The sequence below is a fragment of the Ranitomeya variabilis genome, chromosome 2, assembly GCF_051348905.1.
Source record: "Ranitomeya variabilis isolate aRanVar5 chromosome 2, aRanVar5.hap1, whole genome shotgun sequence".
Taxonomy (NCBI): Eukaryota; Metazoa; Chordata; class Amphibia; order Anura; family Dendrobatidae; genus Ranitomeya; species Ranitomeya variabilis.
This window is the reverse complement of record NC_135233.1, coordinates 1039523334-1039546830: the sequence shown is the minus strand read 5'-3', so window position 1 is coordinate 1039546830 and position 23497 is coordinate 1039523334. Positions and strand designations below refer to the sequence as shown.

The 23497-nt window shown below is 47.9% G+C and overlaps 1 protein-coding gene across 1 annotated transcript in view; it reads right to left on the bottom strand.

The window, feature by feature from the left end:
- Positions 1-341: 341 nt before the first annotated feature.
- Positions 342-23497, bottom strand: part of LOC143804038 (uncharacterized) — a 57455-nt gene continuing 34299 nt past the window's right edge. Inside the window, exons 2-6 of the mRNA XM_077281781.1 lie at positions 4454-4546; positions 4154-4361; positions 3900-4059; positions 3591-3788; positions 342-426 (exon numbers count right to left, since the gene is read on the bottom strand). Of these exons, the coding sequence (XP_077137896.1) occupies positions 342-426; positions 3591-3788; positions 3900-4059; positions 4154-4361; positions 4454-4546 (744 nt within the window). The remainder of the gene's footprint in view (positions 427-3590; positions 3789-3899; positions 4060-4153; positions 4362-4453; positions 4547-23497) is intronic.

Here is a 23497-nt window from a genome sequence, read left to right as displayed (position 1 = left end):
ATTCTTTCTCAGACGGTGGAAAGAGGCCAGGAAACAAGTGTTGAACAACTTCAGTATTGTCGATCAAACTCATGTAGCGGCCTGAGATCAGCGCTTGTAAATACAACCGAAATGCTTTTGTGTGATGTGCAATATGTTAGCATTTTGGGCCCCATTTTAAACTTTGCCTAGGTGTAGGGCCCCACTTTGCCTAAAACCGGCCCTGCCTACAAGTGTACAAAGATATTATACAGTCACCATGTGACAAGTGGGCCTGTGTAACTTCAAATGCCAGGGCTGAATTTTAGTCCCAGTCCGGCCCTGGACTGAGTGCATCGGTCACAGTGCCATTACTTCCAGTCCTAGTAACGCCAGTTTGGTATAATCATGAAAAATCTCTTTTCATATGCCAAAATCTGGAGGTAAGTCTTCCAAGAAGAGTCGAGGCTATTAAATGGGGTGTAACTCCACATTAAGGCTACTTTCACACTAGCGTTAACTGCATTACGTCTCAAATCGTCTTTTTTGCAAAAAAAACCGGATGCAACGCATACAGCATTTCGACAGATCCGTCGCAAATCCACTAAACGTTTCCGTCGAAATACTGGATGCGTTGCATACGTTGCATCCGTTTTACCATCCGTTGCATCCGTTTTTACGACGGATCCGTTTTTAAAATGGGAGGCTCCCAAATTTGATTGGCTACTGGAAAATATGGAAAACTATATAGTTACTGTTTTTACAGCCCATCTTTGAGGGTTTTAGTTTTGTGGCAGCGATGGAAGGTGTTCTTGTGAGGATTGCTAGTTTGGTTACCGACGTTATCTTTGAGATGAATCGCCTGGATATCATAGTGCGGGAGAAGGAGGCGGCAGCGGAAAAACGTAGGATGCTTCTGCAGGAACGGAGACGGAGACGACTCTGGATACATCCGATTAATAAACTACGGATGACTCGGGGTGTCCAGTCCACTCTGTACCTGGAGTTGCGGCACAATCCACACAAATTCTACAACTACGTGCGGATGAGGATGGAACATTTCGACTTTTTGCTTCAAAAACTGGAGGATGTCATCCGAAGGCAGGACACAAGGATGAGGCTTGCCATCACACCGGCGGAGCGGCTGATGGTGACCCTGCGGTAAGCCTCTTTTTTTTATGTCATTGCTCATATTTAATGTTACATTACATGCTACAGACAATACTGCACTGACATATTGCGCACTATTTTCTGCAGCATGTAATTTCTGTTTTGTTTGCGGCCATTCCACTGTTTTTTTTTTTAATGTCATTGCTCATATTGAATGTCCTATAACAGACTGCAGAAAATACTGCGCTGAAATATTGCGTTGCATTTTCTGCAGATTTTTTTTTGGGGGGGGTTTGTTGACATGCAACTGCTTTTTTTTTTTTGTCATTGGTCATTTTTAATGTTATATTACATGCTGCAGACAATACTGCGCTGACATATTACTCCCTATTTTCTGTAGCATGTAATGTTTGTTTTGTTTGCGGCCATTCCACTGCTTTTTTACACCGGTTTCATGCAGGTTTTATTGTGTGTCCCGTCCTAAAAAAAAATTTCACAGTGCCATTTATTGAAACTTGTTGGTCTGTGCAATTTTTTCTAACATTTTTTTTTTTTTTTTTTTTTAAGTTTCCTAGCTACTGGTGAATCGATGACTTCGCTCCATTACCAATTCCGGCTGGGCATTTCCACTATTTCAGGAATAGTGAAGGACACATGTCGGGCTATTTGGACCACTTTACAACCAGAGTATATCCCCCAACCATCCATGGACATCTGGTTGAGAAGTGCCGAACAGTTTCAGCAAATTTGCCATTTCCCAAATTGTGTGGTTGCAGTTGACGGGAAACACATAAGGATTGCGAAACCGGCAGGAACAGGATCGGAGTACTACAATTACAAGAAGTACTTCTCCATCGTCCTTATGGCTATTGCAGATGCCAACTGCAGGTTCCTTGCCGTGGACATAGGAGCGTATGGACGGTCCAACGATTCCCAAGTTTTTAAAAACTCTCCAATGGGTCGTTGCCTTTATGGAGAGAGCTACGATTTCCCGCCAGCCAGACCACTGCCAGGAACAAGTGAACCAGCCATGGAATATTTTTGTGTAGGTGATGAAGCCTTTCAACTGTCGCCGCACCTACTGAAACCGTATAGTAGCCGGAACTTAACCCGTACCAAGCGGGTATTTAATTACCGGCTTACTAGAGCACGAAGAGTAGTAGAGTGTTCTTTCGGTATATTGACGGCGAAGTGGCGAGTTGTGCTGACGACAATCAAACTGAAAACAACAACTATAGATGAGGTTGTTAAAGCCTGTGTGGTGCTCCACAACTTTGTCCTTTCAAAGGAGCCCGTTTCCTTGGATGACGAAGAGTTGGAGACCACCTTGTGGGACTACCGCAGCAGCTCGGTTCGCTCTACAGGTTCTGTTACAAGGATGAGGGACCAGTTTGCGGATTATTTTGTGTCACCTGTCGGGCGGATCCCATGGCAAGACATGATTGTGTGACCTGTTTTCCATGTGTTTTGTTTATGTAAAAAATGTGTTTCTCCCCCCCCCAAAAAAAAAGCCCAAAAGCGTGGTTATCTTGCTACTAAAATCAATATGTACCTTTCACACGTCTGGTGTTTTTATTTTACCTTTTTTTATTAGTTACCATTACCTTAATAATTCCACACACACACAAAGAGTAGAATTTAAATCAGACAGAATTTTATTTTAACTCTTTTTTTTTTTTTTTTTTTTAAATTTCTTTGCAAAAAAAGTAGAGATTTTTTATTTTCAAATTTTTTTTTCTAAAACTTTTCAATTTTTTTTTAATAACATTTACAAACTAACATTTGTACATAACATTACAAATCTTCAAAGTGTGGGGTGGAGATACGAGGGGAGGAGGGGCTGGAAGGTTGGACCACGTCGATAGGTGGGGAAACCCTACTTGTTTGGGGTGTAGTGGAAGGGGGGGTAAAACCAGGAGGCTGACCAGAGGGGGGTGGTGTTGGGGTAGGGGGAATACTTACTGGGGAAGAGAAGCTGGGCAAGGAAGAAAACATTGGGGAAGAAATTTGGTTTGGGGGCCAGGATGGGTATGGGGACTGGGTTTGGTGTTGGGACTGGGTTGGGTATTGGGACTGGGTTGGGTATTGGGACTGGGTTTGGTATTGGGGCTGGCGTGGGTATTGGGGCTGGGTTTGGTAATGGGGCTGTGTGGGGATTGGGGCTGGGTTTGGCATTATGGCAGGTATTCATTACCCGCATCTGTTGCTCAAAAGAAAGCTTCTCCATGCTCCTGAGCATGGATTGGAAAAAAAGATTGGCCGGAGATTGACTTACAGCTGAATGCAGCCTATCCAAGCGACTGCTGGTTTCATGGCTTGTTTCACTGATGCGTGGTTGCACCATGTTGAAACCAGCAGTCACTTGCTCTCCCAAAATTTTGAAAGAGCTTTTGAAGGATGCATTCAGATGTAAGAACTCAGGAGCATAGCTCCTTTCCTGACCCCTCTGTCGCTGCCGCCATGAACCTAATGGTGGTCTCGAGGTGGCAGGATCAGAGGGGTGGGGTAAAGGGAACGCTAACTGTTCAGCATCAGATGCGAGCAATGAAGACTGCAATAATGCTCCACTGCTTGGGGCGGATGAAGTGGAGGGGACAGAGGGGTCAGAGGAGGGGTCAGTGGTGTGGGGCCTACCGACGTGGCCCTCAGTGGCGGACTCAGGAGGGATCGCTCCAGAGGGCGCAGAGGAAGATGCAGGTGCCCGGTGGCTGGAGAAGGTGCTGTGAAAGAAAAAACAAAAGAAATTAATATATTGATATGAAAAAGCCCTGACTGAAACCAAACTAAGTAGACAGGTTAACATGGTTAGTAGTGGGCTGTAGAATACTTACACTCTGCTCAGCATGGTTCGCCTCAGGAAGGAGATGGCCGTGCCATATTTATATCTGCTCCTCTTCCTTCCTGCTGAGCCACTCGGGGCCTGCATCTCCGCGTTGAATTCCCTCTTAAAGCGATCCCTCAGTGACCGCCACCGCTTCCTAACCTTTCCACCTGTGAAGACAAGAATAAAAAGAAAAAAAAAAAAAATTGGTAAATGCAATACATTACAGTCAGCTCAAAACATCACTGGAAAGTGAATACTTACATAGTTTGCTCTGCTGCTGTGGATGAAGGTCCTCCCACCTTGGAAAGATGTTATGACACACTTCGTCCCAGATCCGACGGGTGACACCGGTATCGGGATGGCTGCGGTCAGCCATGTTCCACAGCGGCTCCCGCTCGCGAACCTCCTCGATGAGACTCTCGATGTCTATGTCATCATCAAACTCTTCTGCGGGAGCACGCTGTGAAGCCTGTGCAAAAAAAATAAGAAGAAAAACAAACAAATTAGTACACTGAAACACTAAAGTACCAATAGAATCCCCCTCCAAAAAAAAAAACTCACTGATGGCCGACCGCGGCGACGATTCCGCCGACTCTGGGAGCGGCTGGGAGAACCTTCACGATTTGCTGACTGGTCAGCAGCAGCAGCAGGAGACTGAAATAAAGGAAACAAATTCTCTGTAATGTAGGCATGTTTTCGGTGTTTAGTTATGTATGAAAATCTGTTTTGTGTATGGTGCAGTGTGATGTGTGAAGCAACTGTTTCACCACTACTTACACTTGGTTCCTCCTCCACTTGCATCTCTCCACCCGTCTCGCCCCCTTCTGACAGCTCCTCATCTGATTCAGCTTCCTGTTGAAACATAATTTATGCATGTTGTGATCCTCAAAAATGTAAATTTAAAAAAACTAAAAAAAAAACATTTTTGTGTTAACTTACCAATACACGCTGTTGCTCTGGAGGAGGGCTGTCAGAAGAGGACATTGTTGCTGTAGCAAACAGGCAGCTGTGGTCCTGGTGTATCTGTAAGTTAAAAGACACTTGCAATCTGCTCTACACATTGAAGTAGCAGATTTGGGGTCTTCAAAACTTACTTTAAAAGATTGGTGGCTGTGGTCCTGGTGGGCAGGTCCTGGTGGGCTGTTCCAGGTGTGCAAGACAGACGGCGGCGGATGTGGTCCTGGTCCCTGGTGTATCTGTAATAAGTATAATGGATTTATAGTTAGACCACCCCCTGAACTAGGTAATGTTTAAGATAAACACCCTGCTGAATTGATGTGAGAAATGTTCATTAAAGGTGAACACCAAAACTCAAAAACAGGTGCACGTTATACCATTCATTTCCATGTCCCCAAAAAAAATTTTTAAATGTGAACCCACCATGTAAAAATATATTTACCACATTTTATTTTAAAAAATCACCTCCCCCAAAAAACCTTTAAAGTATAACCTTTATTAAAAAATGAGATGTCAACCAACTCTTTATTGCATGTGTAACCATTGGTACATATGCAGCGCCCCCACTGCCGCAGGGCCGAGGGGTACCCGGTACCGGGCCTCTGAGTCTCTGCTTTGGGGTTGTCACGGTGGCTAGACCCGGTCCGTGGCCCTGCTGAGGGGCGCCCAAATAATAGGTGTGGATGGTGGTGGTAGTGCGGTGCAGTGCCGGTCGCAGTAAATAATGAGGACACCAGGTTGCAGTCTCCTTACCTCTTTACTGAAGGCTTCAGGGTCCTCAGTCCAGAATACGGTTAACCAGGCTGCGCAAGTCCGGCCGGTCCGATGGCACCTCCAGAGTTCCCTTTGCAGGTGGAAATCTGTGCCTACCTTCTAGCGCTTGTGTGTTGTAGTACTTCCCTGCTGAGCACCACGGGATAGTCCTCACAACTGTTGTGTCTGTTTCTCGTGTTCCCTCACAACTTGATTCTGATGTTCTTCCACGTCCCCCAGATCTTATGGTTAGGACGCACCCGTATGACGGGGAGGCTCGGAGCTCTTCCGGGACTCTAGCGTCGCCCCACTCCTGTTGTTACCCCCCTGTGTCTTCCTAAGTCAATTGGGTGAGACAGCCCGCCTATAACTGACTGTCCTGCCGTAGGTTTGAAGTTTGGCTTGGAGCTCTATACTTCCTCGGCGTTCCGGCCACCGGTTATGCGCCTCAGTAGGATGTTGCCTCGTCTTACAGCACGACTCCTACTGGTATTCTCCTTGTTGCGTTGATCTCGTTTCTCACTCAGCACAATAAACCTCGCTTCTTGTCCTTTCTTGGGGTACCGCCGCTATATCGTGCAGGCGCGGTCCCGTAACGTTCTCTCTGTTCGCTAGGCCTTCTGTCAGGATCCCACCCCTGACAGGGACCCCTCTGAATCTTCCCCTACAACACCCTCTGCCACAAGGTGTTGCCTGGTTCCAACCCAGTCAGCTTTCTGAACTAACTTCCTGCCTAACCCCCAGTTTTACCAGATTGTGAGGAGTGGCCTAATACATAGCACCCTTAGCTCCCCCTGGAGGCCAGACTGTGAAGTGTATTGGTGACTGTGATACCTGGTCAGAAGAACTCCTTCAGTGCCATCAGACGTACCCTGGCCCCCCTTAGCGGCAGAGCACCAGTACTGCAACGACCAGGACTCTGGGGCGCTGCACTCCCCCCCGGTTAAATCCAGTACTCCTGGACTGGGAAGAAAACAACAATACATGTCAGCAAAAAGACACACAATTTTTAAAATGCAAGTACAAGTAAACTTTTTAACAGAGCTTCCCTTTATGGGAGGTGAGGACACTTAAACGTTACAAACATGGTTAGATACTTTCGATAACATACTATAAATAACTTTTCTTGCCCAACCGGGTATTCTACTAAGTGCAAAATTTTTGAACAATAATTTAACATTGCCTTTAAGGACGTACTCGCTGAATCCGCTAAAGACCTTCTTATAAAACATTATAAGGCTAATCAACTTTTCTGCATTCTCCTTCTTTACATCTGCAGGACCGCCTGTCCTATCTGCTCCAGGCCTACTGCCTCTCCTTTCTGTTACAGGACCACCCCTTTCTGCCCGGGCCTACTGCCTTTCTACTACTATACACGGTATAGAACATATCATGCATCTTTTATTTTAGGACCGCGGAGCCATCTCTGCATGGCTCCTAGGAGGACTCACTAACTAACCCCGTACGGGTTCACTTTCTGTCCTCATTCTTCTATCAACATCATTAAACATTTCCTACAATCAACTAGCTTTCTACATATGACTTTTACATATCAGCATTATTAGAACTTTCTTTCAAAACATCATCATTCTTTTAAGTGCTATTGATGAACATCCCCTTTAAGAGGGGACCAAGTCTCTATGAGGTAGTGCAACTTCTCAAGCTGCAAGTCCGTATGCAGCAAGGACTCCGGTACTGCTTCCAGGAACAGTTTCTTCGCAAAGAGTCCTTTCTTTTATAAAACCAGTAGAGGGCACCTTTAAGAAGGTGCAAACTATGTACAAGGAGTTTGTAATCATGCAGTGTTCATGATCCAGCAGTTCTTGATAACTTGTGGAAAAAGGTAGAAAACAAAAAGTAAAAAGCAATAGGGACCCCGGGTAAACAAAGGGATCCCTTTAAGAGTTAACCCTGATCGGGTTTAAAGCAGCAAAAAGCAGGGAAACAAGCAGTTAACTATTTACATATCCATGGCATTGAGGTTTACTCTCGTTCTGGCGGCCGTAGCTCCGCATAGGCCTCGCTCGGCAAGGTGATCGGCGAGATCGGGGCCTTTAAGAAGTGCTCCATACCCGTGGCCCGATCCCAGGGTGTAAGGCGCCGGAGTCTATAGGTCCCAGGGAGAGGGGGTACCGCGACGGGGCCTATCAGCAAGTCCTCTGCTGGCGAGGCAGGGTCGTTCTTCATACCTGCTTCAGATGCGGTCCCTCCGGTGCCGATCTGCTCCGTCTCCGCTGGGGTCTGGAACGCTAGTTGCAGGGCCTTACGCTGCGGCGTTGTCATCTCCGTTTGCAGCACCTTGCTTTCCGGCAGGGCCTTACTTTCTGGCTTCGGAGTGCTGGAACTTCTTTCCTGCTCCGGACCAGACGAGGCTGCGAACAGACATCTGATGAGGCTCCCGATGAAGGTCTTCTTCCACCCGGCCTCAGTGCCCAGCTGCGTCCGCAGGAGTTGGTTGCTGAGCTCATCCACTCCGGCCGGCAGGAAGTCAGTATCAGCGGTGGAGGCCTGGTCACGGTGTCCCTCCGGGTAGCTGGGGGAGTCCTCTGCTCCGACCCCACACTCCGGTTCCGGGCAGCTCGCCATGGCGCCCTCCACGTGGTTCGCTTCTTCTTCCTCGTCCTTTTCCCGCTCTCTCCTTCGTGGGCGGTTTCGTTTTCTCTGTCTCTGCCCACCATTGAGAATCAGGAGGCGGATCACGGCTGCTGACGGACACGTCCTCACGGTGCAGAAATATTTAGACTGGGTGGCCATTGTCTTTCGCGCTCTTCAGCCGGTCCACGCCCACTCCACGCCCACTCCACGCCCCTCTTCTTCTCCTGCGCTCTCCTCAGTGCTGTAATGGCGGCGGTTTTTGGCGGTAAATGGCAATGCACAGTCTTTGCAATAAGTCACAGTCCAAGCACAATAAATCACAGTTCCAAGGCACACATGACCCGATTCCTCAGGCTTAAGTAGATCCTGTTCATGACGCCAAGTTTGCAGCGCCCCCACTGCCGCAGGGCCGAGGGGTACCCGGTACCGGGCCTCTGAGTCTCTGCTTTGGGGTTGTCACGGTGGCTAGACCCGGTCCGTGGCCCTGCTGAGGGGCGCCCAAATAATAGGTGTGGATGGTGGTGGTAGTGCGGTGCAGTGCCGGTCGCAGTAAATAACGAGGACACCAGGTTGCAGTCTCCTTACCTCTTTACTGAAGGCTTCAGGGTCCTCAGTCCAGAATACGGTTAACCAGGCTGCGCAAGTCCGGCCGGTCCGATGGCACCTCCAGAGTTCCCTTTGCAGGTGGAAATCTGTGCCTACCTTCTAGCGCTTGTGTGTTGTAGTACTTCCCTGCTGAGCACCACGGGATAGTCCTCACAACTGTTGTGTCTGTTTCTCGTGTTCCCTCACAACTCGATTCTGATGTTCTTCCACGTCCCCCAGATCTTATGGTTAGGATGCACCCGTATGACGGGGAGGCTCGGAGCTCTTCCGGGACTCTAGCGTCGCCCCACTCCTGTTGTTACCCCCCTGTGTCTTCCTAGGTCAATTGGGTGAGACAGCCCGCCTATAACTGACTGTCCTGCCGTAGGTTTGAAGTTTGGCTTGGAGCTCTATACTTCCTCTGCGTTCCGGCCACCGGTTATGCGCCTCAGTAGGATGTTGCCTCATCTTACAGCACAACTCCTACTGGTATTCTCCTTGTTGCGTTGATCTCGTTTCTCACTCAGCACAATAAACCTCGCTTCTTGTCCTTTCTTGGGGTACCGCCGCTATATCGTGCAGGCGCGGTCCCGTAACGTTCTCTCTGTTCGCTAGGCCTTCTGTCAGGATCCCACCCCTGACAGGGACCCCTCTGAATCTTCCCCTACAACACCCTCTGCCACAAAGTGTTGCCTGGTTCCAACCCAGTCAGCTTTCTGAACTAACTTCCTGCCTAACCCCCAGTTTTACCAGATTGTGAGGAGTGGAGGCCAGACTGTGAAGTGTATTGGTGACTGTGATACCTGGTCAGAAGAACTCCTTCAGTGCCATCAGACGTACCCTGGCCCCCTTAGCAGCGGAGCACCAGTACTGCAACGACCAGGACTCTGGGGCGCTGCACATACACCAGTTTTAAATTTACCTTTCTGAAATGATACTACGGACATTTTTTTTAACAAACATTTTATTATTCTTTTTTTTTTTTTTTCTTCACATCACAATTGGGAGCTGAAATGCTCTTTATTTTAAATACAAGTACGGTACATCAACTGCGAATGGTTTCAACAGAAAATCAACACTTTTAAATAGAAAAAAAAACACACTCACATTCAAACCACAAGCTGCAGACTAGACTTTGCAAAAATACATCCGATTTAAAAAAAAAATAATAATAAATAAAATAAGATAAAAAAAAAAAATACATTTAAACCACATGCTGCACAGACCACTATACTTAGTAAATACATCAGAAAAAGGCAATTAACCAATTAGGCATGGACAAATGCACATGCAATCAACAAGATGAGCACAAACATGCCTGGTATGTGTCCACGTTCAGGATTGCATCAGGATTTGGTCAGGATTTTCCATCAGTATTTGTAATCCAAAACCAGGAGTGTAACAATTAGAGGAAAAGTATAATAGAAACATATGCACCACTTCTGCATTTATCACCCACACAAATACTGATGAAAAATCCTGACCAAATCCTGATGAAATCCTGAACGTGGACACATACCCTCCCACATGAACAGGCATAAGATTGGCAAAGGCATAATAAGGTACAGGCACATGAAGACATACTTACAAGCACACAGCCGTACAAAAATACACACACACACACACATACACACACACACACACACACACACACACACACACACACGCACATAAGCTTTATGCAAATACACATATGTACAACAAAGGCAGAAAGGTGGACCCAATCAGAAAACGCATACACACACACATACACACACACATACACACACACACACACGTTAAAGGCTGACAATCCTGTGGCTGGAGCTGCATGTCTTCACAGTGGCTGGCATCAGGGTGGATCTGGACTCTAGCATGGCACTGGCTGGTGCAGGACGATGGCAGGCCTCTGGTTCTCTTCAGGTTTTAAGCTCTTGCTGTAGTCAGTACCTCATACACACACAAATGCACAGGCACACAGATGCACACAAAAAATTCAATACTCACACTGGCTCTATGGTGACTGGAGTCTTGTGGCAGGCTCCTGTGGCAGGCTCCTGTGGCAGGCTGGGGTCTTGTGGCTGGCTGGGGTCTTGTGGCTGGCTGGGGTCTTGCTGGCAGTCTTCTCCTCTCTGGGTCTTGCTGGCATATGTGGGGTTGAAGGCCCAGGCCAGGTTTATATAGATTTGGGGGTGTCTGGCCAATTGGCAACAAAATCCAGCTTCTGAGCATGCTCAGTGTAAAAAAACGTATTGCAGCACTGCATTGCGTCGTACGACGTGTCCCGACGCATCCGTCGCTCATAGGCTTCCATTGTAGCCAACGACGCATGCCGCAGGATGCGTCGCGACACGTTTTTTAGGCGGAGACAAAAAACTTTACAATCAACGTTTGTTGCCGACGACGTGTCGCCAAATTTCGACGCATACGTCGTACGACGGACACGACGTATGCCAATCCGTCGCAATACGTCGCCAATACAAGTCTATGGGGAAAAACGCATCCTGCAAACACTTTTGCAGGATGCGTTTTTTCAGAAAAAAAGACGATTTGCGACGTAATGCAGTTAACGCTAGTGTGAAAGTAGCCTAACTCCTGTAGGTTGGTCCATCATGATCACATAAGTACGATGTTCATTTGTCCATCGATTGGCAGGCGCAGTACTGAATAAGGTGCGCGCCTCTGACTGGGGAGCACACAGAGAAAGCATCAGTAAAACGATGTCAGTGCCAGTTCCCCCCTAGCATCACTCCCCTTAGTGATGCACTAATTAGGAGACCCCCGGCCGGCCAGTGGTCACTAGAGGGGAGGGTTCCTACGGCCACTTCTACAGGGGTTAAATCTAGGTGTCCGGCCGGGAACTTCCTCTTTTCCTCCCGGCGGACACCTGGAAGCTTTTGTCTGTATCCCTGCAGTAATGTCAGATCCCCTTGTTGAGGCCCTGCTCAAGAGAGCGGCACAGGAAGGTGAGCACTGGCTTCAGGCCATTTTTACCGGCGTCAGGGCTCAACTTCCTGTCCCCTCTCCTGCCCCCCTGCTCACAATCTTCTCACCTGGTCCGGCTAGGTCCGTCTCCCCTGCGCCCCCAGGTCCCCGTGTGTCCGGCTCTCCTCCGCCGCTGACCGGCACGCCAGCTGCGGGTCGCTCTGCGCTGCATACCGGGGGTCCGGAGGGTGGAGCGGGCCGGATTCCCACGCCGGAGCCCCTCTCTGCATCACAGCTGTCCGACGCCCTCCCAGCTGCGGGCGTGCAGGCGACTTCCCGAAGGCGGCGGGGTAGGGCTGGGCGACGCACCCGCCGTAAAAATGTTTGCGGTCCCCCTTTGGAGGGGGCAGCAGGTCACGCCAGTACGCGCACGGCGCCGCCACTTTCCCCTCCTGCAGCTCCGGCTGCAGGCGGTGAGTCGGCGGGCAGCGCCGGGCGGCTAGAGGCATCCACCCATTCCCCGGCCGCTCCAGTGACGCTGCGGTCGGTACAGGGGGAAAGGCGGTCCGCCCGCTTACCCCGCGCCCCGGAGCGGCTCCAGGTCGGGGAGGGGACGGCCTCGCCGCCTCGCAGCTGCCAGCGACTTCCGGCTCCCTCCTTGGGCTCGGTCCGTCGCTCGGAGAAAGCTCCGCCCTCCCACTTCCAGTCCCCACCCACCCATTTCCGGTCTCCTCATAACAGCGCTGTAAACAGCGCTGGCCAGTCCTCCATTACCTTCCTCGCGGGCACATATATGCCGCCCGCAGGGGATAACCGGGAGGCTGGCATTAACGTCACACGGTCCCCAGAGTGCGCTGATCGGTCGAACCAGACCGATCAGCGCGCTGCTTTCTCACCTGGCCTGACCTCCAGCCTACCCCCGGCAGACGCAGCACTGATGCCTGCACGGGGGTATCAGGGGTCAGGCCGTAGAGGTTACAGTGCTCCTGAATAGCGCATTGTTCGGTCCCATTGGACCGAGCAAGGCGCTCAACAGCTGCACAGCAGGAATCACTGCAAAATATCAGTAAACGCACCAAACACCGACACATTTACACCTCCCCTCACAGCCCAAATTCCTAATAAAAACTATCCGTTAACCGCTGCCTCTTCAAATCCCAGCAATGGGATTGAATACAGTTACCTCCTAACCCCCCCCCCCCCTTCTAAGTAGCACTACGGGACCGAATACTGCCATTAATCCCCCTCGTAATAATGATAGAATCCCCCCCATTACACCGCTAAGTAACGGCGGACGAAGGCGTAGACGCCAAACGTCCTCCCAATCCTCCTCGGATAACTCCCATCACCATGCGCACTACCCCTCTAAACGCCCCTCCCATCACCGTCGCAGACACAGCTCTCATAGGAGCCACCGCAGATCCCGGGCCTCAGGATGGCTGTCATCAGCAACATCCGAGGGGTCCGAAGTATCGCTCAGCCCGGATAGGAGTTATCGTGCACGGGACAGATCCTCTAAATCACGGGCACCCTCTAGGGCTTTCAGCCGGGGAGAACAATCCCCCACGGCTTCCAGCCACAACAACCACCACGCAGTCACTGAAGACAGACCCATTAATCCGCCACTACATGGTTGTTATCAGGCTCCAACGCACGATACTCAGTGCATCGGCCAGTCCCTCGCTGTAGCGGGAGCCAGAGTTTCCCCGTCCTGCGACATCACCCCGTCAACATCTGCGGGGGTTCCTCCAGGATCGGAGTACACTCGTCCAGAGTCACACAGCGGTGAGTGTTCCAAGGGTAGTGAGGAAATGTTACGCTACGGGGTTAATTTAAAAGAAATGGAGCTAACCTCAGCGTTAAAGGAGTTAATCCTACAACTATCACATTCGAGCGGAAAAGTGGTGAACAATACAACACCACAGTCCGCTAATCTACACAAAGACGCCTTTTTCTGCGGGATCAGCCCGCTAGGCGCCCATATAGATCAGGAAACTAGACAAAAAATCTGGAGCAACGATTATATTGATATATGGTCGCTGTTATCAGCGGACCAACAAACGGTGGATAAAGCTAACGATAGGGCTTTCGATAGGGGGAGATCGAAAATCGGATTAACCATGAATAATTGGCTCCAGGCCTTCGCAGTATTGGGCTGTATTATGGGCCAGAAACATCCAGAATGCTGCTCCGAATTGTTTATATATCAAGGCATGATATATAGTTCGTACAAGTCGCATGGCGGTTCAGCCTGGCGGCGGTATGACGAGGAGTTCTGCAGGCGTCTGGCCCTACAGCCCGATCTAGGCTGGGGAGTTAAAGTAACAGACGTATGGTTGCGAATGATGCTGTCCCAGAAGCAGCCCCCCTTTTCAGCGACGACCACTAATTACTCCGCAGCCGCAGGTCAGAACTCAGTGGTCGTGCGAAAACCCGGGGCCTGCTGGCTATTCAATGAGGGAAACTGCCGATTCCACGCGCTATGCAAATTCAGACATGATTGCTCCGCTTGCGGGGGGGGGACACCCAGCGTCAAGGTGCACTCGTCAGCCATACAAAGCACCTACAAGGCAGAACCCCAGTGAGCGTAACCGCGATGGCCCCCAGGCTAAAGCTCTACCCCAATAAGAAAGCGGCTCAGCAGCTGCAGGCGGGATTCTCCGAAGGGTTCTTTATTCCCTTTAGGCTAACAAGAACGCCAACCTTATCCGATAACCTAAAATCGGCTCGCGAGTTCCCCCAAATTCTTAGACAAAAAATTGGAAAGGAGGTAGAATTGGGTAGAATAGCAGGCCCCTTTCAGTCGCTCCCCCTCAAAAACATTAAAATATCACCGCTAGGCATTATACCAAAAGAGGAACCCGGTAAATACCGTCTAATACATCATTTATCACACCCAAAGGGCGATTCAGTTAACGACGCAATTTCCCCAGAAGAAGTTTCCGTCTCATACGCGTCTTTCGATAAGGCGGTAGAATTAGTCCGGGCAGCCGGACCCGGCGCCCTTCTAGCCAAATCCAACATAGAATCGGCATTCCGTTTACTACCCATGCACCCCGAATGTTTCCACCTTCTGGGCTGCAAAGTGGACCAACTCTATTACTTCGATATGTGCCTTCCGATGGGATGTTCCATATCATGTCACTATTTCGAGCTATTCAGCACCTTCCTAGATTGGGTAGTTCGGTACGAGACGGGCAGCAAATCCCTAATTCATTACCTCGACGATTTCCTGTTCGTCGGCCCCAGAAATTCTAAACTCTGCTCCGATCTTCTTGAAAAATTCAAATCTATCTCACACAAATTCGGCGTGCCATTGTCACCGGAGAAAACGGAGGGACCATGTAATGTATTGACTTTCTTGGGCATCGAAATAGATACCAAGTCAATGGTTTTCCGCTTACCAGAGGATAAATACTAAAAACCCAGCAAATGTTGAAAGGCTTCCACGAAGTTAACAAGGTAACCCTACAGCAAATGCAGGCATTATTGGGCATACTGACGTTCGCCTGCCGTGTCATGCCAGTTGGCAGAGCATTCTCGCACAGACTTTCTTTGGCAACAAAAGGCGCTTCGCAGCCCGGCCATAGAATTAGGCTCACTCGGTCGATAAAAGCGGATCTGCTAGTATGGCAGACGTTCCTACAATCGTACAACGGTCACACGTGCGTCATGGCTAGAGAGATCGCAAGCGAGGATTTAGGGCTGACAATAGGATGGACCAAAAAAGAGGGTTTTGCAGCAATTTATAAAAACCAATGGTGCAAATCTGATTGGCCAGAGCAATGGACGACAACAAAGTGGGGGCAAGACCCAACCCTATGGGAACTGTTTGCGGTTGTAGCAGCGCTGGAGATATGGGCCGATCAGTTGAGAAACATGAACATTCGTTTCCGAACAAAAAATGTGAAAACAGCGAGGAGTCTAAATCACATGTCTTCTTCATCCTTGCCCATACTCGCTCTCTTGCGCCGGCTAGCACTGATATGCCTTGAAAACAATATTTGGTGTAGAGCCACCGTGGTGGCGGAAGTAGATGATAACATCATTAACCCACTGTTATTTTCCAATTGGCAGGCTTTCAGAATCCAGCAGCCCAGCGCGTAACCCCGGGATATTCTGTGTCCACTGACCCTGTGGGACACAGTGGCCAATCATTGATGCCCTTAATCCGGGTCTCCGTTTCGCCAGCTACCTGGCAGGTGTATGGTAAGGCTTGGGAGGAGTGGTGCTCACTAATTCAGGGTAGGCCTGTTGATAAATGCGACCGAGCACGAAGCGCAGTGACAACTGATTTTCTATTACGGATGAGGGAAGGCGGGGCGTCGGGCACCTCGGCACAACGGAAATTATCGGGGCTAGCATTTTTCTTTCAATTATTGGGATGGGTAGACGTAACTAAGTCTTTCTGCATAAAACAAGTCATAAAAGGTTGGAAAAGGCTTCAGCCAAGCCAAGAATGTCGCCGCCCCATTTCTCTGAGACTATTGCATGACCTGATTGCGATATCCCCGTCGGTCTGCTCATCGCAATATGAGGCGGCCCTCATATTGGCAGCTTTTGCGACTGTCTTTTTTGGAGCACTGCGCATTAGTGAACTGCTACCGTGGTCAAAAAACGCGTCGGAAAGAGGACTAATTAATGAGGACATAGTTATATGCAGCGATGCCCTGCGCATCAGGGTTAGAAAATCCAAATGCGATCCCACCGGTAGGGGTACATTGGTCCTGGTTAACTCTACAGATGGCCCAGTTTGCCCGTTAAAAATTGTTAAAAGATACGCCGTAATAAGACACGCTGGTATATTTTTCTTCACTCATCCAGACGGGTCCCCTCTGACCAAGTACCAATTCCAGGCAATGTTTAGGCTATGCTTGAAAAAAACCGGCGCAAATCCAAAGGAGTACGGAACACATTCGTTCCGGATAGGGGCGGCCACAGAAGCAGCTAGGGCAGGAGTGTCAGAGGCCGAGGTGCAGAGAATGGGTCGTTGGAAGTCCGCATGCTTCGCCAGATACATAAGACCCGACTTGCTTAATTAACATGTGTTGTCTCTTACAGGGGTCGAAGTTTGGGTTGTAGGAGATTCCTACGTATACTTGGCCGAAAAGAGGGCCAAACTGCGGCCAGGAGGAACAAATCTTTACCTACCGGGCATAAAAGTTAACTGGAGGGGTATCAGAGGCCTCCAGTGGAAACAGGTGTTCAAGGAGATGGTTGGCATAGCAAGGATGGCGGAACACCCGGTGATAATGGTGTTACACGCGGATCGCAATGACCTTGGCAAACAAAAGGTGGCCGAATTGTACAAATGGGTGACAACTGATATGGATCGGTTCAGCTGTCTATTCAGGAACATAATACTGGTGTGGTCGGATATAACACCACGGGCCGTCTGGCGAGGAGCAAGAGTTAAAAAAGCCATAGAGCGGACAAGGAGTAAATTCAATGCTCGGATCGGAAAATATGTGAGAGGAAGAGGCGGTTTCGTGATTCGTCACCACCCGTTACAAGGGGATAGCACGCCACAGTTAAGACCGGACGGAGTTCACCTAACGGACATTGGCCTTGATATTTTTTTGTTGGGTTTACAGGATGGGGTTGAACAGGCCCTAACATTGATGGGTGGGGTCGGAGTCCCGCGTAGGTAATACCCGGGATCCTCCGTGGCGGAAGAAGCGGAGGAGGGCAAAGGTCGTAACCGCTCGTTGGGCCAATTCCCCTGTCGATCACGGACAGGAGCTCGGCGCGAGCCTCTCGTTACGATATGTAATTGCCTTTCTCTGCTTATTTAATTAATAAACTGTGACTGACCTGTTCAACCCACCTAGGACTGTGTGTGTTTCATTACGGGATTGATGGGAGGGGGGAAGGCACTGGTTACGACACCCAGGTCTCCACAGTCTCGGCCATATAGAAATCTGATTTTTTTTTTCTTCTGTGCGCTGAGGACAGTCATTGATTACATATAATGGCACCTTTTTCACCGTCAGTGACATTAGAGAAGCCATAAATCCACAGAAGTCACTGAGTTCTTCTAGTACTGCTGGTATCTAGAAGATAAAATGTTCTCTGTGAGGGTAGAAAAGTTAATATTGAGCCACTGCTAAACTCGTTTTTACAGCTCGCCAGTGTTTGTCTAGTAGATAGAAGTATAATTACAGATATGAGGACTTTACCCATTTTACAGGAAAGCAAAACTCATGTTCCCTTACTATAGTGTATATTTCTATCATAATACTGGATCTCTGCGGCTTGCCTAGACGCTGCCGACTAACAATTAAAGGAAATCACCACTGATATTGCAGCATAAGGGAAACAAGTATAGATTATTTTAGCCTCCTGTGATAAAGTGGTGAAATTGTGAAACGCAGTGTGGTTGTGATTAGTTCCAAATCTACGGGACCTACACAACAGTGGGCTGACACATGTCACACTTTACACTGAATTCTGGCAATCTACTCCAGCACAGTCTCAATGTTAATCTTAAAGGGAATCTGTCAGCAGGTTTTTACAACATGATGTAGGGACTGAGAATCTGATTCCAGCGATGTGTCACTTATTAGTCTGCATGCTGTTGTTTCAATACAATGACTGTTTTATCACTAGCAGATTATCACTGCCTAGACTACAGCTCTCCTGAGCCCTGGTCCGACCACGCCCCCTCCTCTGATAAGCAGCTCACTGTCAATAGACAATGTAGACAGAAAGCTGTGGTTGCTACATCTAAAAAATCTGATTGTGTCACAACTGTTATATCCAGTAAACTAAGTGATACATCGTTGAAATCACGCACTCTTTTCCTACACTATGCTGCATTCAGATGAGGTAGCAAAACCCTGGTGACATATTCCTTTTAAATTGTCACTCTAAGGCCGGAGACACACTGGTGCGAGATACGGCCGAGTCTCGCTGGTTAAAAGCAAGCTGTGGCACCGGCACTCCGGAGCGGAGTGTGCGGCTCCATGTATTGCTATGCAGCTGCACGCTCCGCTCCGGAGTGCCGGTGCCACAGCTTGCTTTTAACCAGCGACACTCGGCCGTATCTCGCACCAGTGTGTCTCCGGCCTAAGTGCTGCTCTTGGCCTCTCGGTCAGAAGTCTTAAAGGGAATCTGTCAACAGGTTTTTATTATGCATGTGAAGTGTCACTTGCTGGTCTGCATGCTGTAATTTTGTAACAATCACTTTTCTTTGCTGATTTACCGTAGCTGTGCTTGGAATGCTGAGCCCTGCATAACTCCACCCACACCACTGATTAGCAGATTTCTGTCAATATACACTCTTAACAGAAATCTGCAAGTCAGTGGTGGGGGCGTTATTATACAGAGCAGTTGACCAGGAGGCACAAGACACCTTGTCCTGTAATGATAATCTCCTGCTAGTAAAACAGCAATGCACATCCTAGTAAGTGACCTATCACTGGAATCAGGGTCTCGGCTCATACATTATTTTGCTCCCAGATTACTTAGCAAAATACCATTTATATATTCAAGTAGAGAAATGTATCCTCTCCTTGACAGTCCAGCCTGTGGGGCTTAGCAAAAGCTGCTGCCTGCCATGCTACAGGTTGTGAGTTGGAATCCTTATAGCAAATTATTTAATTAAATAAATGTACAGATCACAGACAGATGCCAGCCCTGAACTGTGCAATCACAGCAGCATCCTCAGTAACACATAGTGAGCCTGCATAGCCAGGAGACATGAGGACATTGCCATGCTACCCTTTGAAAGACATTGCAAGACTGCAAGTCCTGAGGACACAGAGGTAAAGTCTGGACATATCTTGACTTCCCTCAGTTCTGGACTGTCCTACTGAATCCAGTAAGGTTGGGAGTTATGCATGTGCTACTCACCCCTACTTCTAGCTAACTATAACACAGTCACTTTTCTGCTGGGCTCCACATCTCTCCTCCTCCTGCTCCATCCAAAAGTGTATGAGCTCTACTGAATGGAAACAAAAACCTTTTAGGCAGGGGTCACACTTGCAAGTGTGATGCGAAAAACTCGCGCATCAATACCCGGTACTAGCGCCGGCACTCGGGACCGGAGCGTGCGGCTGCATGTGTTTCTATGCAGCTGAACGCTCCGGTCCTGAGTGCCGGCGGCAGTGCCGGGTATTGATACAGGAGACTCGCGAGAGTTTCTCGCATCACACTCGCAATTGTGACCCCGGCCTTATGCTCTCGGACATTTTTCGAGGGGCATGGGAACGTATTCTATTGTCAACAAAGCCACTTTCTGACCAAGCCATGTCACTAGCAACTAAATGCATTAACTCTTTCAGGACATAACGTATACTTTGAAGTAAAAAAGCCAGCACACTGCAGCGCTAAGACATGCAAACATGAAACATGAAAACTGAACTGCAATACTGCACTAGAAATATGAAAAATGAGAGCGTTTAGCGCATAAAAATGGCCAATTTTATGTGTACCTGATAGCCCCTTTACGGCATCTCTCGTATATCAGGTCCTACGCTTGCCTACCTCGCTGAGAATAAACGTCTCCATGTGAATGGGTACCTGTGAAAACCTCTTCCTGGACTCATATTCTCTCTCTCTCTGTGGAGGGGTACTGGACCTACTGCGATTAAAACACCTGGGCTAGGAGGCGGAGTGCTCAGTCAGAAGGCTAAATAATATATTTGAAAAAACTGACCGTCACATCCATACATAGACTAAGTGTGAACAGGTGCTGAACCTAGAGTAACCAACTCATATACAGTCAAGTAAAAAAGCCAGCACACTGCAGCGCTAAGACATGCAAACATGAAACATGAAAACTGAACTGCAATACTGCACTAGAAATATGAAAAATGAGAGCGTTTAGCGCATAAAAATGGCCAATTTTATGTGTACCTTAGCGCTGCAGTGTGCTGGCTTTTTTACTTGACTGTATATGAGTTGGTTACTCTAGGTTCAGCACCTGTTCACACTTAGTCTATGTATGGATGTGACGGTCAGTTTTTTCAAATATATTATTTAGCCTTCTGACTGAGCACTCCGCCTCCTAGCCCAGGTGTTTTAATCGCAGTAGGTCCAGTACCCCTCCACAGAGAGAGAGAATATGAGTCCAGGAAGAGGTTTTCACAGGTACCCATTCACATGGAGACGTTTATTCTCAGCGAGGTAGGCAAGCGTAGGACCTGATATACGAGAGATGCCGTAAAGGGGCTATCAGGTACACATAAAATTGGCCATTTTTATGCGCTAAACGCTCTCATTTTTCATATTTCTAGTGCAGTATTGCAGTTCAGTTTTCATGTTTCATGTTTGCATGTCTTAGCGCTGCAGTGTGCTGGCTTTTTTACTTGACTGTATATGAGTTGGTTACTCTAGGTTCAGCACCTGTTCACACTTAGTCTATGTATGGATGTGACGGTCAGTTTTTTCAAATATAACGTATACTTTGATCACCATCTCAGCACCACACAACATAGGGATGTAACAGATCTCATTCTATACACAGTACGGTGCGTACCTAACCATACAGTGATCTAGTGATAGTGCTTGACGAGAGGAGCACAGAAGGGAAAACACATCAATAAATCAGCACATAGCATGTCATAACATTTGCACAGACAAGACATGACATGCATTGTGATAAGATATCTTTGGTTACCACGTGGAATCTCCATCACAGAAGTTCAAAAGTAACTCACAGGGAGCAACAAAGGATATGTTACCGTAGTATCTGAAAGTCCAGAATATAACCACAGGTTCTTGTGGCATAAGGCTAAGGTCACACTAGCAGTATTTGGTCAGTATTTTACATCAGTATTTGTTCCACTCCTGGTTTTGGCTTACAATCAGAGGAAAAGTATAATAGAAACACGTCAGCACTTCTGTATTTATCACCCACTCCTGGTTTTGGCTTACAAATACTGATGTAAAATACTGACCAAATACTGAACGTCTAAGAGTGGAGAAGAGGGTTTTTTCTTTAAAACAAAAAAAACAGAATGCAAATGCATATTCAATTTAAATGCAATTTAGTATAATTTATTAATCATTATTAAGTATGAGTGTTGATCATTAAACACTTGCATTATAGAGTTATTGTAAAATTGAATAAGTCAGATGCCCTGTGGAACAGCAAAGCTGGATTTGCAGGTCGGCACCTGGAATGGCGTGAAACAATGGAGCTGGATTTGGTAACTTGGTTGCATAATGTCCAAGCCAAGAATGCTATCAAGCATATTGGAACAGCAGAGCCGAGTGTGCGAACAGGCACCTTGATATAGCAGAGCCGAGTGTGTGGACACAATTTTGGAACAACTGAGCTGGGAATGCAGGCAGGCACCTTGGCAAAACAGAGACAAGTGTTCGGAGAGTAAGGCAGAGTGCAGAAGGTCAACAATGTAGTAGAGGCGTGAATGACCAAAATCATGAATCCTTTGAGGTGTGCAAAAGCCAGTATAAAAAGACCAATAGGGGTTACATCAGAGGTGCGTGCTGGGTTACCATTGTTAGCAGAAGTGCACGAGAGCAGAGGGAGCTGGTTGCCAGGGAAGGAAGATACAGAACTCGGCACTGGAGCCAAGGACAGGTGAGTTCAGTAGATAAGTGAGAGGGAAGCCATTAGGAGGCAAGTCCTGACAAAGGAAGTCAAGCACTTCCAAAACACGTAAGTTCTGCCAACCAAGGTTTTTTTTAACTCTGACCACCTTACACCTGACCTGTGACGTGTGCTTGATTGTGTTGTTTTTTTTACAGTGATATGCAATATATGTGTCTGAGGAAATTGGCGGTTATTGAACCAACATGATGTGGAGCCTGCTGACCTTTGATAAATAAAAAGTAAGCTAATTGTCGTCAACTAAGTAATACTTAAAGCAGTTTTCCCAAGTTGCATCTTCAGGAGCACACCGCTCCCAGAACCCCCGGCTTCCTTCTTTGCCGGTAAAAGAACGCTCCTGAAGATTCACAGTTCGAGCTGTATACTATAAAATTAGAAAACCCTATGTTTTTGAAAATGGAAAAGTTTTTTTTAATAAGGAGTAAATTGCGAAGTTGTTTGTTTTTACAAGCACTTAGCAATTTTACCCATTTACGAACTTGAGACAACCCCTTACTTGAACCAATAAAATAATGGTCTAGCCGCACCCGTATGAATAAGATTAAAAAATACATATCTCTGTGGATATAAGGGTGCACGTCCTTACCAGGGGATCCATCCCGGTATCCAAGTCCAAGTCAAATATAAAAAAGAGGGACAGCACCACAGCAGTTGTGAAGAAGAAAAATCACGTTTTATTCCACCTCCTGCAACGTTTCGGTCCGCAGACCTTTTTCAAGCATGACATAAAAACATTCCAACCACCATTATATATCAATAGTCCCGCCCCAGCAATTGACTCACAGCCAATAGGACGGTTCAATACAAACAGAAAAGATATAAATTACACCAAAACCATATCAATACAGTTAAAAATTGTAACCCATACATAGCCCACCACATATAATCACCCCCCGCAGAGTTAAACCCTCCCTGATCACTCTTTACTGTCCTGTACACCCTGCCTAAGATTCATAAGGACCTACAGAGACCCCCTGGTCGCCCGATTGTATCGGGTAGGGGGTCTCTTTGCAATAAAGTAGCAATCTTTTTGGATCACTTGTTGAGGAAATTTGCGATTGCAGCACCATCCTATGTTAAGGACACAAGTGATTTTATTAGGTCCTTACAGGGTGTACGGGTCAGTGAGACCACATGGTTAGTGTCATTTGATGTGACATCGTTGTACACGTCCATTGAACACACGAGGGGACTATCTGCCGTCGGTGTGGCGCTGGCCGGCTCCGACATGG